General features: G+C 36.8%; 1 protein-coding gene across 1 annotated transcript; it reads right to left on the reverse strand.

The window, feature by feature from the left end:
• Positions 1-1,283: 1,283 nt before the first annotated feature.
• LOC144971252 (uncharacterized) lies at positions 1,284-10,393 on the reverse strand. The gene is made up of 5 exons (XM_078911863.1): positions 10,377-10,393; positions 9,273-9,433; positions 6,316-6,485; positions 3,122-3,308; positions 1,284-1,420 (listed from the first exon to the last, which is right to left on the reverse strand). Exons 1-4 carry the CDS (start codon positions 10,391-10,393, stop codon positions 3,165-3,167), a joined length of 492 nt encoding a protein of 163 aa, XP_078767989.1. The 3' UTR covers positions 1,284-1,420; positions 3,122-3,164.
• Between the last annotated feature and the right edge of the window lie 2,965 nt (positions 10,394-13,358).

Below are 13,358 nucleotides of genomic sequence, written 5' to 3' on the forward strand. Positions count from 1 at the left end.
CATACCACCAATGTACTTAGTTTGAGATCACCTATAAGTCTCATCCGGACACAAGCACAAAATCCAACAAAGAGGAATACACTCAAATGCTTGCATTATACATTCAAATAGCAAATATAATAATACATAACAGAGAAATGATTTACAAGGAAAAAAACATCATCTCTCAAAACAATAACTATGCATTTGACTGTTTCCCTCCCAGCCAGAAGGGCTCCGGCCAGGGCCAGGACAAAACCAAGTAATCTCATTCCAAGACAAAGACAGAAAGCATGTTGGAAATCAGATATAAGGGGATAGAAGACACAGTATGTACCTCCCTGCCCACTAGGGAGGTCAGGAACCCCACCCAGTCAGACCCAAGCACCAATAAATATTTACGAAGGGAAAGTAGGTGCATGGTACCAGCAACCGTCCTTAGTCGTGTGCTGTGATGATCACTCATAATTTGTTATAACCCTATGTGTACAAATATACTCTGTCCATCGAGATTGAAAGAAAATCATATTTTTTGTCCCGCATCCCACTGCAAGGGGTTTGTTACTGAAAATAAAACAATCTAAAAAATCTGAACAAAGACATTTACAACAAAATAATTATGACATATGTATCCCAGCCATGACTATACTGGATGTAAGCCATGTGGGAATTATCATTATTATCACTATACTCATTAACATGAAATTTACTTCCCCATCAGACCCCATTATAAATTGTTAAGAACCAAAGTCCCACTTCATAGGAATCGTCCTTTTCGTCACTTCTTGAGGTCAAAGTTTCGTCTATCATTGATGGCTTACGAGGGAAAATAGACTTTCAGCTAAGGTTTGTTTCTGAATTACATGAGCGAAAAGCAATGAATGTCACAGGAGAATAAAGAATTTGACACAGATAAGTCTTTTTTTTTGTTTGTTTGTTGCTTTAGGTCTCTTCCAACACAATTAAGGTTATATGAGAGACCGCTGAAACAAAAAAAAAAAAAAACAAGCAATCTAACAAAAATAGTACAAATGTAAATCAAAATCATAACCTAAAGATATAAGCTAAATTATAAATAACCAAGAACAAACAGGCAGAAGATTTACAGAAAAAAAAATATCCCCTGTCAAAAATACAGTCACAAACCAAAGAAGCAGGATAGGCTAGTAAAGAAGAAGAAACGACATCACTATCGGATCGTACACCCATGCGAACATCATAGGTATATGATTCAAGGGTGATGCTCCCATCCAACCACCCGCACACAAAGTCCAAATTATGATAGGCAACCAACCTCGAGACGATCTCACCATACTTGAAACCGGACTGCAACAATAAATTCAGATGTCTTGATAAGATGACAGATGACATAGTCGCTTCTTGACAAACTTTCATTTTCATCATTTCTTCATCGTATACAACATCCTGGAAAGGGTCTGATCTACAATGAAAAGGAAAAGAAAAATTTAATGGATAACAAGTCTTTATTATTATTTTGGTACTCGTTTGTTTTTGAATAATTAACGGCGCTTGCAACAAATTAGTTCATTTTAACAGCAAGGATAAAGTTACACAATGACGAGATGAAGGGGAGAATGGAAAAAGAAATAAAGGTGTTGACTCTTAGCTATTGACTTCTCTATATTTATTTGAGCACGGGTATGAATCTCATTTTGAACACAAGATACCAACCTTGAGCGACATTTTGTTTGTTTGTTGCTTTAGGTCTCTTCCAACACAATTGAGGTTATATGAGAGACCGCTGAAACAAAAAAACAAGCAATCTAACAAAAATAGTCCAAATGTCAATCAAAATCATAACCTAAAGATATCATAAGCTAAATTATAAATAACCAAGAACAAACAGGCAGAGGATTTACAGGAAAAAAATATCCCCTGTCAAAAATACAATCACAAACCAAAGAAGCAGGATAGGCTAGTAAAGAGAAGAAGAAACGACATCACTATCGGATCGTACACCCATGCGAACATCATAGGTATATGATTCAAGGGTGATGCTCCCATCCAACCACCCGCTTGAGCGACATTAAATTTATTTTCATAACGCATTAGCAATTTTAAAAGTAGTATATGAATGAAACAATGCGATTTATAATGAATAAATATATCTCCTGGCTCAAAATTAAATCCAGCTACTTTCGTCTTGGTAAATGACCCAAGTCCAAGCTCGGTCAAAACAAGAGTAATGTCGTTCGAGGAGGGTAGAAAAAAAAGCAGCGTTAAGAAACTGAACGTATAAACAAAGGTCATTATACGAGAATACGTATATATTCTTTAAGTGAGAAAAACATTTCCTATTTATTTCAACTTTAAATTCACTTTTCGGCATCTGGGTCACTCTCCAACTTACCAGATTGATTGATCCCAACATAATACCGCTTTGAGACGTCGGATCACCAAAAGTCTTACTACTTTCCGACTGATTTAACACACACCCAGCCACAGGCAAGTTAAATCTCAACTTACCCCATTGGGTACGTCACCGGTCACTTTATGAGGCGACTGTGTTAAAAATGAGTTTGGCGGAACCTCTTACAATGGGTAAAAAATTGATAATTTTTTTCAAAATGTCCCCTTGGGACTGCACTGTATACAATATATATATATATATATATATATATATGACCCCCTACCTCAAAACTGTTTTATATCACAATGATTCAGATTGGGTTCAGTTTATATTAGAGAGAATGAATAGTTGCATTAAGTGTGAAACCCCAAAAGTTCATATTTCTGATCATATTATTTTTTAAAGTTCAGTTTTTATCATCCGCTTTACTCCATATTACTGAATTGAGACGATGGGTTACATTTTCACAAATCTTGTGACACGCAAGGTTATTTCAACACCGGAAATGTATGGAACATGGCAGGAGAGGGAGATATAAAAGTGATTCATCACCTCAAAACGGTATTGTGTCAGGTGGTTTTGATGTTTGGATTGAAAGTCAATCAAAAATATTAGACTTGGTTGTTTTGATGAGAATTGATTTTTTAAATGAGAACAAACTAAAATGTCATATTTCTGACTATCTTGACTTTAAAATATCTTACTGGCATCTGGTTTACATAATACAGTTTTCTCGCGATGGGTTACAAATGTCAATGTTGGAGAACTTACTTGACTTTTATCCTTTCCACTGGATAGTCGGACTGTTCTGTATTCAGCAGATATGAGAATGACAGCCTCTGTAAACCATGACGTTATTCTTTCCTCTTTTCTTATGATCCATTTTTTGTTTCAATTCATCCCAGTGTCTTTGATGGTAAGGAGCAGGCGCTGTTGATTGGGTTTTTGCAAGAGGCTGCTGCAATCAAAAATAAATAAGATTAATGGAAGAAAATGACTGAAAATAACTAGATTTCCATTGTATAAAACCGTCTTAAGCCGATTCGTCTCATCATCATCATCATCATCATCATCATCATCATAATCATCATCATTATCAGTATCATCACCACCACACCATCATGGAAATCCCTTCAATGTTGAAGGAATGTATTTAAATGCTTCCACAAATTGTGATAAAGATTTAAAGTCTGGCTGCAAACTTCCTACGTGGAGATGTAGTGATACTACTACTACTACTACTACTACTACTACTACTACACTACACTACTACTACTCACTACTACTACTACTCACACGATACCATCACACCATCACCATCACCACCATCATCATCAGTATCAACAGCATCATCATCACCATCATCACCATCATCATCATCATCACCGCCATCATCACCATCATCATCATCACCACCATCCATCGTCATCACAATCATTGTCGCAATTACGTGTAGAAAATGAAACATAAATTTTATGCTTTTCATCAGGGTTCCCAAAACTTAAAACAATTCTAGACCTTGTCCAGACTCATGAACTCCTCGATAGGAGGAAAGATATTCTAAAGATGAATGATCGTCTTGAGGTGTTGATTGGGGGTGAAAAGATCAAAGTTTCAAAGACTGAAAAATTTGGGTGTCTATTTTGATTCAGAAATGAGAATGTCAGCTCACATTTCTGCTCTCTGTAAATCTTTATACTTTCAATTTGAAGAAAATCAGTTCGATCCGTCAGTATATTATTGCAATTGGAACATGTAAAACGGTTGTTTTCCTCATTTTTTTCGAAACTAGATTATTGTAACTCCCTGCTTGTCAACTTGCCTCAGGCTTCTGTTAAACAATTACAACTACTGCAAAACAGTGCAGCAAGTTTAGTTTTTGGCAAAAAAAAATTTGATCATGCAACCCCTTTGTTGGCCTCTATCCACTGGTTGCCCATTGAAAAGCGCACATATAACTAAGCAGCGTGTCCTGTTTATAAGTGTTTGACTGGTATAGCACCGGCATATCTCACAGATCACGTGGTCATGTGTAAATTTGAAAATTACACTTTAAGATCATGTAATGACCAAACGAAAATTTCGGAAAAAAAGATCAGGAACAAAATTTGATTTGGTGATAGATCGTTTGCTTGTTTTGGCCCAAGATTTGGAATGAACTACCACGTGGTTTGAGGGAGTGCACGTCTTTACCTACCTTTAAAAAGAATCTCAAGACAGTTTTACTGTATTTGTTTTTCTTGACTATGAATCCTTGATTTGGCTATGAATTATTATCATTAATTTTTTTTTCCACTTAAAATTGATATTTATATTGTAAAGTGCCCAGAGCTTGTGTTTTACACGAGAATGAGCGCTATATAAATGTGTATTATTATTATTTAGAAAAGAGGATTTCAGATGTCATTAATAATAAGGCGAGTAGCTGATGTGGTTGAAAGTTATGATGTGGCGGTTGCAGTAGTGGCGGTAGCGATGATATGGTGGTGGTCGAGGTGGTTGTAGTGGTGATAGCGATGATATGGTGGTGGTCGAGGTGGTTGTAGTGGTGATAGCGATGATATGGTGGTGGTCGAGGTGGTTGTAGTGGTGATAGTGATGATGCGGTGGTGATTGCAGTAGTGGTGGTAGTGATGTGGTCGATGTTGTAGTTTTGGTGATGATGGTAGTGATGTGGTGGTAGCAATGGTGGTAGTGATGGTGATGTGGCGGTGGAGGACGTTGTGGTGGTAGTGATATGGTTGCGGAGGTTGTAATGTGGTGGTGGTGATAGTCTAATTGATATAGATAGAATGCGCTTGGCCAAGGAGTTCACAACATTGCCATCCGGAAGTATAACGGACCAACACACAAACCATGTGTAACCATGAACTTTAAAAGTCTGGTTAATACAGTTTAGTGAGAACAACTCACAAATGCTGATGGCAAAAACAATAACAAAGGCCTGAGTGACGTCATCTGCATACTATATATAGTTGTAGTGATATGATAGTGGTGGTTGTGGTGGTTATGATGATGCTGTGATAGTAACCATAGCAGTGATGGTAGTGATGATTTGATGGTGGTGGTTGTAGAGTGGTGGTAGTGATGTCGATGGGGTGGTTGTTATAGTGGTGGTGTTGATGTGTTGGTTATAGTGATGATGACAGTGATGGTAGATGTAATTGTGGTTGTTGTGATGACGAAGCAGTCGTGGTTGTAGTGGTGGTAGTGATGATGTGATGGAGTTTATATTAATAGTAGTAAGTGGTGTTAATGATGTAGAGATGGTGATTACAGTGATGGAAGCTATGATGCTGAGGTAGTGGTGACGTGGTTGTAGTGATGGTGGTAGTTATGGTGACGTTGGTGGTGGGATAATGAATCGTGGTGGTGGTTGCAGTAATGGTGGTAGTGATAAAGATATGGTGGTAATAGTGATGTTAAGCCCACAAATTCCCGACCATTTCAAGACGCATGTAGGCAAATGAGTTAATCCTGATCCTTTTCTTTGACCGAGAACAGAATTATCAACCCCCCGACCTTTAACAGATTCTAGGATCCCTGTTATTCTTTTGTGGTATAAAATCAATGTATTGATTTGCCCAGATCTGTCGTACCGTGGATGAAAAAAAATTTTGACCAGAGAACCCGGTGCTTCAAATATCGGTCATTTTAATCGTTTGATATTTGAAGGTCGAGTTTTCTGGCCAAAATATCAACTTGTGTCTTTGAGAGCAGGACAGCACAAATTTACCCCCCCCCCCCCTCCCCCCAACGCCACCACCACCACCGCTCTTAAGTAGACAGTGGACTGTAAAAATACAACATGCAATAACACCGGATGTTTGAACTCTTGACGAGTTAAGTATTGTCACATTCATTAATTGTATATTTGTATATTCGTGAACTCGCTTCTAAGTGGCATCTGGTTTACCCCGACATAATACCGATGTGTTACATATATGTCAATATTGGAGACTTACTATTTTGACTCGTGTTCCTTCAGCTGGATAGTCGGACTGTCTTGTCTTGGGCAGATAAACGACAGCCATTGACGTTATACTTTTGTCTGGTCCATTTTTCTTTCTCAAATTTCCCCAATCTCTTTGATGGAAAGGAGCAGGCGCTGCTGGTAGGGTTTTGCACGAGGGCTCTGCAACCAAGAACAAATTATACAAAATGAAAAGACTGGACTACTTCTAGTTATCTCCTTTTTAGAATTTCCACACAAATAACAGGATTTCCGTGGTGTAAAAACACCGTCTTACGTTTATCTTGTGTCACACGCAAAGGCAGCTACTTTGGTAAAAAAAAATCAAATTGGATTGAGCTCAATGAAACCTATATCATTTTAAAGTGCTTTTCAACCCAATTCTAATGATACCAAATTTGTGAAAATCAAATAAGCAGAAGAAAAGTTATGTTAGTTTAAAGGCTGAAAAATGGTCTTCTGTTTGCCTTTGTTATTTACTGACGGACTTTGTGACCTGAAAATTGTTGCATTTCCGGTAGTAACCACCATTTGGATTTCAAAACTGGTCTAAAATGGCCGCTAAGATTTGAGTAAGGATTTTGCTGGAACGAATTTCATGGATGCGGTATACAACTTTGCCCTGAATTTAATTTTATATAAAAGTTAAGGTGTTAAATAAACGTGCCATCATGAAATTTTGATTTACTAAGCTCTAATCTTTTAATTATCCAAAGCTAAATTATTTTATCCATAATCAAAAGTTAGACTAAATTGTCATTGATTTTAAAATAAACTACACCAAACGGTAGAGTAATTTCTCCTGAAGAAAATAAGACATAAATCATTAAAATCCATCCATAAACAAAAAATCTATGGAACTTTTCCTGAGACCCATCACTCAAAGTCCAAAAAATCGGGTCACAGCCACTAGCCGGCTCCCTGCTGGAGGGCCAAATGGACGTTTACCAAAGTAACTCTGGATCGGTAGCGGGTGAAGTCGAGATTTTTTAAATTTTATTCTGGTCCGCCCAGCAGTGATTGGGTAGCTGGGTCTTTTCGGTTTCTCTGAAAGTAGCTGCGATAGAATATGCAAAGGGGAGCAAGCGAATACTACTGTCCGTTCGTCGCTATAAAAACTGGGATAATCCAAGGGCCGTATGGCTCTTACATGCTGTAAAAGCAGGCATGGAGATAATGTTCCGTCTTCATGACTGTACAAAACATGTTAAAGAAATTGATTCATAGTTTTGATGTCAATCATAAAAACATGGATTCATGGATACGTGATTCCATTGATTTAAACATATTAAATACCGCCTGCTCAGAAAAAAAATCCAGCATACTCCATATAAATCAAAATGCGCTCATTTATGAATAAAGACAAAGTACATAGGTAAACTCCTTTATCTGATTTGTTTGTATAGTTTAACATAATCTAATCAATGAGGGAATTTTTGAAAATCAAAATTGTTGAAAAACTTATAAATGATATGTCAGATAATGTTCCAGTTTGGTGACCAACTATTTTCTTTAGATAAAGATATACATTATTGACAAGGATTAGAAATACGAGAAAATATTCTTATCCGCATGATGTTTTCCTCAATTTGTTCCTTTTGATGACCAAATTAATGTGACTTTCAAGATCACACGTTATGTTACAGATAAAGATGAGGTGGCGGTGGTGGGATGGGGGGGGGGGTATGGTTGTAGCTATTATTTAATTCTGGTTGGTTTGAAATACAACCAAATTTTCAAATATTAGATATATTAGACGTAGTAAAGCCATCATAATCTTAGGTGATATTAACGTTTGAGAGCAGCAAGCTTTTGGGGAAAGGTTCCTTGCCAAGGTATTCAATTTCATTTCTACACAAGAGAGTAACAAGCATTTAAAAAATTGCTAAACCAAGAAATCTTGATAAGCCGAAAAGAAAAGGATGCCGCATTCACATTTTTTTAAGTAGGCTTTTTGTGTCTTTCTTTTTTGTTATTTGTGGGGGTCTTGTTTATTTTATTTTTTAAAATTTTTATTATAAGTTTATTATTATTATTTTTATTTTTTTTTTTTTTTTGGGGGGGGGGGGGGGGTATTTTTTCCCTCATAAAATTGATATCAAATTGCTAACACCCGTATATTCTCGCGTAACAGGCAGGAGTTGCTCCAGACGGCCTCTGTTTTTTCATGAAGACCTTCCGTATCTTTTTGACGTCAGCCACATCGCTATCTATATGAATTTCAAAGAGTTATTACAAAAAAAAAAGAGTGAAAGTAGACGGCACCTTTTCTAGAAAGAACGAACTTAACGTCACTCAACTGTTTTTAGTCAGTCATTTTGGTGATCAATCAGATCTAAACGTTCAAGGTTACATTTTGGTGTGTTGGTACGTTATATCCGGCCGGTTGATGTATTTTACCTAAACGCACAGCATAATATACATAGTAAACTGATTCAAGACGCGTCATAAATTCATTTTAATTAAGAGTAAACTTTTAGGAGGAAGGAGTCTCGATAGCTCAGTCGGTAGAGCACTCGCTTCACACACAAAGGGACCGTGATCGATCCAGGGTGAAGTCGAGACTTTTCCTGACCCCTCTGTCCACTCAGCAGTGAACGGGTAGCCGAGTCTGTTAGATTTGGCCGAAAGTAATTTGCGATAGACTTGCGTCCTATCCAAAGGATAGCAAGTAATTGCTATTGTCTGTTTCACGCTATAGAAACCGGGATAAACTCCGGCTCCATGGGCCAAATGGCTCTGAAGGACTACTTTTTAGGAGGCGGTTGAACACACTTTAATCCTCTTATCCTACATAACCCATGCTTTACCTCGGAGGTAAGGAACAGATTTATAAAAAGCCAGTTCGGTTTTCAATGACTTCCATCATTCTGTAGATAAATTAACACCACAAAGCCGCATTCTACAATAAGACATTTGAAATATGACGGGAAAAAAAGCTTTTCTTACCTGCTGGGGACTGTTTCTCTCTTAATTTTTCCAATCGCTTTCGAAATATATAATGTAGATTGGAGACCTGTTTCGTGGTCAGAGAGGTAATATGGCCGACAGTCCAAGTGATTTTGTAATGAATATCATGAAGAAGGTCGGGACTGTTTCTCCCTCGATTTCTTCAATCTCCTTCTAAATAAATGTGTCATGTAGATAGTCGACGTTTCACGTTGGTAAAGAAAAGTGATGTAACGTAGACAGTCAAACTGATCTCTTGAAATAAATACCACGAAGCACGTGGCGCTGAGTAAGAAGTCATCTAAAAATTTTAAAAAGCTGAGTAAAGTGCAAGAATCTGTTTATTCTTGAAATGCACGGGTACGTCGACACCGTAGTTTTGCCCGCCAGATCAATCAGACCAACACACAAGACTGTGTGTAACCATAAACATTGAAAGTCTGCTTGAGATAATTTAGTGAGTACTTATCACCCAACTGGCGGTCTAAAAACAATAAGGGCTGAATGAATTCAACTGTGTGTTCAGCCGTTGCGTTTGTTCATGGTTTTGACTTAATAGCCCCCCCCCCCCCCCCTCACACACACACGCAGTGAGTAGTATTCATCAATCTTTTTATGATAATATTGACAGAGACAAAAATGATAATATGAAGACTTGAAACTTTCGTTTGTTTTTCAACCCCGTTCGCACGCGACGACGTGGATATCTTCATGCCCTTCAGATGGATTTTAATGATAATTAGCTGGAACACTAGAATTGTTAAAGACGTTAAACCGTTTTTTTTTTTTTTTTTTTGTGTGTGCATCGATTACAATACCGTATTTTGGGATTTTTCTTCTTTACGGTATATACATTCTGTTGTGATTACGATCACTGAACTCGCTATAGATAGTTCGTAGATGACGTCACTCGGGTCTTTGTTATTGTTTTTTGCCACCGCGTTTATGAGTAATGCTCACTGAACTATATTAACCCGACTATAAACGTTCATGGATACACACACCTTTGTGTGTTGGTCCGTTACACTTCCGGATGGCAATGTTATGAGCTTCTTAGCCAAGCGCATATTCTCTAAAGGCTTGGCCGAAAGGGGGGGGGGGTACCTTTTCATGAGATGCATGTGCACTACTCACTAACGTTGCTAGCCTGGGTTAAAAAATCTACACTGTGGACACACTTGACATAAACAATTATTACAATTTAATAGTTGACAGCCAGAGGCGAAGCTTCCTGATATGATTTCCACATTCATAAAAACTAAAAACAATTAACTAGTAGATTTTTGACCAATCAAAACGTGGAATTTGTGACACACCTTCACACATGCTCGAAATAACATAGTTGGTTGTTTATAAACAAGAAAGTCAATGAAATCGACCTCTCTCTAATCCTTGTTATTGTTTTTATATCGCCAAATGGGTGACAAGTTACATGCTCTACACATAGTTTTCTGTGTTGGTTCTATTGATCAGGCGTGAGAACAGTGGGTATTTTACTCAGACATATTATTATCATCGATAGAAAAGCCTGTGTACTTTGCTAGTTTTACCAATCGCTGCCTGCCATTATTTACATTGTGACGACTGTCCGAGAGGCGTGGATATCTAAGGCGGACCTACCATTAACCACACACGGCGAGCACACAACATACGAAACAAACGAACCTAACAACAAGAAATTAGAGAAACTCCTTTCCATAGACCACACAACACAAAACATGTCTGTCTCTATTATTATTATTATTATTATTATTATTATTATTATTATTATTATTATTATTATTATTATTATTATTATTATTATTATTATTATTATTATTATTATTATTATCATCATCATTATTATTATTTTCGTCTTGTGGGGATGGACGACAAGAGACAACAGATGGAAGTTTGTGATATGATTGATAGTATTTAATTTAGTGAGAACTACTCATAACAATGGCTCACAAAAATAAATTACACACGAGACAAACGAACGAACAAGAAATATTATAGAAGCCCCCTCCATATAGATAGTATGCGCTTGGCTAAGAAACTCACAACATTACCATCCGGAAGTATAGATAGTATGCGCTTGGCTAAGAAGCTCATAACATTGCCATCCGGAAGTATAACGGACCAACACACAAAACTGTGTGTATCCATGAACGTTTATAGTCAGGTTAATACAGTTCAGAGAGCATTACTCATAAAACGCGGATGGCAAAAACAATAACAAAGACCTGAGAGACGTCATCTTCGAACTATCTATACCGGCCCAACACACAAAACAGTGTGTAACCATGAACGTTTATAGATAGTATGCACTTAGCTAAGAAGTTCACAACAATGCCATCCGGGAGTAAAACGGACTAACACACAAATCTATGTGTAACCTAAAACGTGTATAGTCTAGTTAAATACAGTTTAATGAGAATTACTCATAAACGCGGATGGCAAAACAAAAAAACAAAAACAAAAAACAATAACAAAGACCTCAGTGACGTCAACTTCGGACTATCTATAGTGCACAACACAGCCGTCACAAAAAACTATCATGTTGCCGTTTGTAGCATTGCTCGTTTTTTGTGCCCTGTGTGGTCAAGATGGGTGACTACAAAAAGAAAGTTATTGAATTTGTGAGAGACCGGCGGCCCCTTGTAACCGATATATATATATATATATATATATATATATATATATATATATATATATATATATATATATCGGTATATACATATACAATATATATATATATATATATAATATATATAATATATACATATATATATATATATATATATATATATATATATATATATATATATATATATATATATATATATATCTATATGCCTTCCGAAAGCTCCTCGTGCCAAGGGAGACAACTCAAATATTCCCTCAACCAACCCAAAAGAAAAATAAAACCTATTACGGTACCTTTAACTATCGCTTATAGGAAAAATCAAAAACAAACACCTAAGCACCTTTACTAAGACATAATATGACTAACGCTAATATAAAATAAAAATCCCCCGGCCTCGAGCTAACCCTAATAGAAAAAAAGAACCTAGGACTGCTTTCAACACGACCTTCCACTTGTCAAGCAAAGGAGAGACCACCAAACAAGTAAAGAAATTTAAATATTTAGGCACTATCATCAACCATGACGCACGTGACATAGAGGATATAAAACAAAGAATAGCAATAGATGGTTCGAAGATGACGTCACGCAATGACCTACTTTTATTTCCGGATGGCAAAAGAACAAGGCTGGTTAGTAAACAATGGTGAAAAAGGTCTTGTACGATTTAAAAAAGTGAAAAAATGCCAAATAACTGCCTAATCATCATGTACACTAGAAGACAGGGTCGAAATGGAGTTAAAATGTTCAGGATCCCATCAATTAGGAAGACGAAGGACTCCAAAATAATGGCTTGCGGCGATCAAAAGAGAGGAGTTTGAGTTTGATGATGACTCAAACTCAAATCTAACAATAACAACAAGCAGCCACCGAGTTTGCAGTGATCATTTTATTAAAGGTAAGAATTGATGGATAAATTAAAATCTTAAATATTATATAGATATGAATTAATGTTAATGATTGTGAACAAAGCCAAGTTTACTTCGCTCCAACATCATTATCATGTAGCCATAGCATCAGTCATCGAAGAGTCAAGAGTATAGAGTTGGAACCAACGTCTTTGCCTTAATTTCTGACGTTATAAGTTTATGAGTGTTACTAAATAGGTGGTTATTTCTTTTTCATGGAGGAGAAATCAAATCAAAAATTTCAAACTCGGTGGTCTAACAAAATCTACAGAGAGATTTTTCACCGATGTGACTTTTCTATGCGAAACTCCGAAGTTGGAGAAATCATCTGACTCATCTCAGACTCAGATGTAATCTGTAGTCTGTAGACGGTCTAAAAGTAAACATTTTAATTTTATGGTCCATACACGGTCCGGATGGATGATCTTTTATTTGTTGTGTTTAGTTATCAGATAGGACCATGAATATTTCATGCATTTCTCGTGCAACTTACTCTAAATCAAAATCAACTGCCTCATTACCGATAGTGATAGGGCGACTTTCGTTTTCGAG

The sequence above is a fragment of the Berghia stephanieae genome, chromosome 1 (assembly GCF_034508935.2).
Source record: "Berghia stephanieae isolate SIO BIC M18660-M18661 chromosome 1, UCSD_Bste_1.3, whole genome shotgun sequence".
Taxonomy (NCBI): domain Eukaryota; kingdom Metazoa; phylum Mollusca; class Gastropoda; order Nudibranchia; family Aeolidiidae; genus Berghia; species Berghia stephanieae.

What these genes read in the sequence shown, in the direction of transcription:
- LOC144971252 (XM_078911863.1), bottom strand. An exon ending in AGAGAAACAGTCCCCAGCAG is followed by an intron (nt 6,486 to 9,272) that starts GTAAGAAAAGCT and finishes TCTTGGTTGCAG; the next exon opens with AGCCCTCGTGCAAAACCCTA. An exon ending in AAGGAACACGAGTCAAAATA is followed by an intron (nt 3,309 to 6,315) that starts GTAAGTCTCCAA and finishes TTTTGATTGCAG; the next exon opens with CAGCCTCTTGCAAAAACCCA.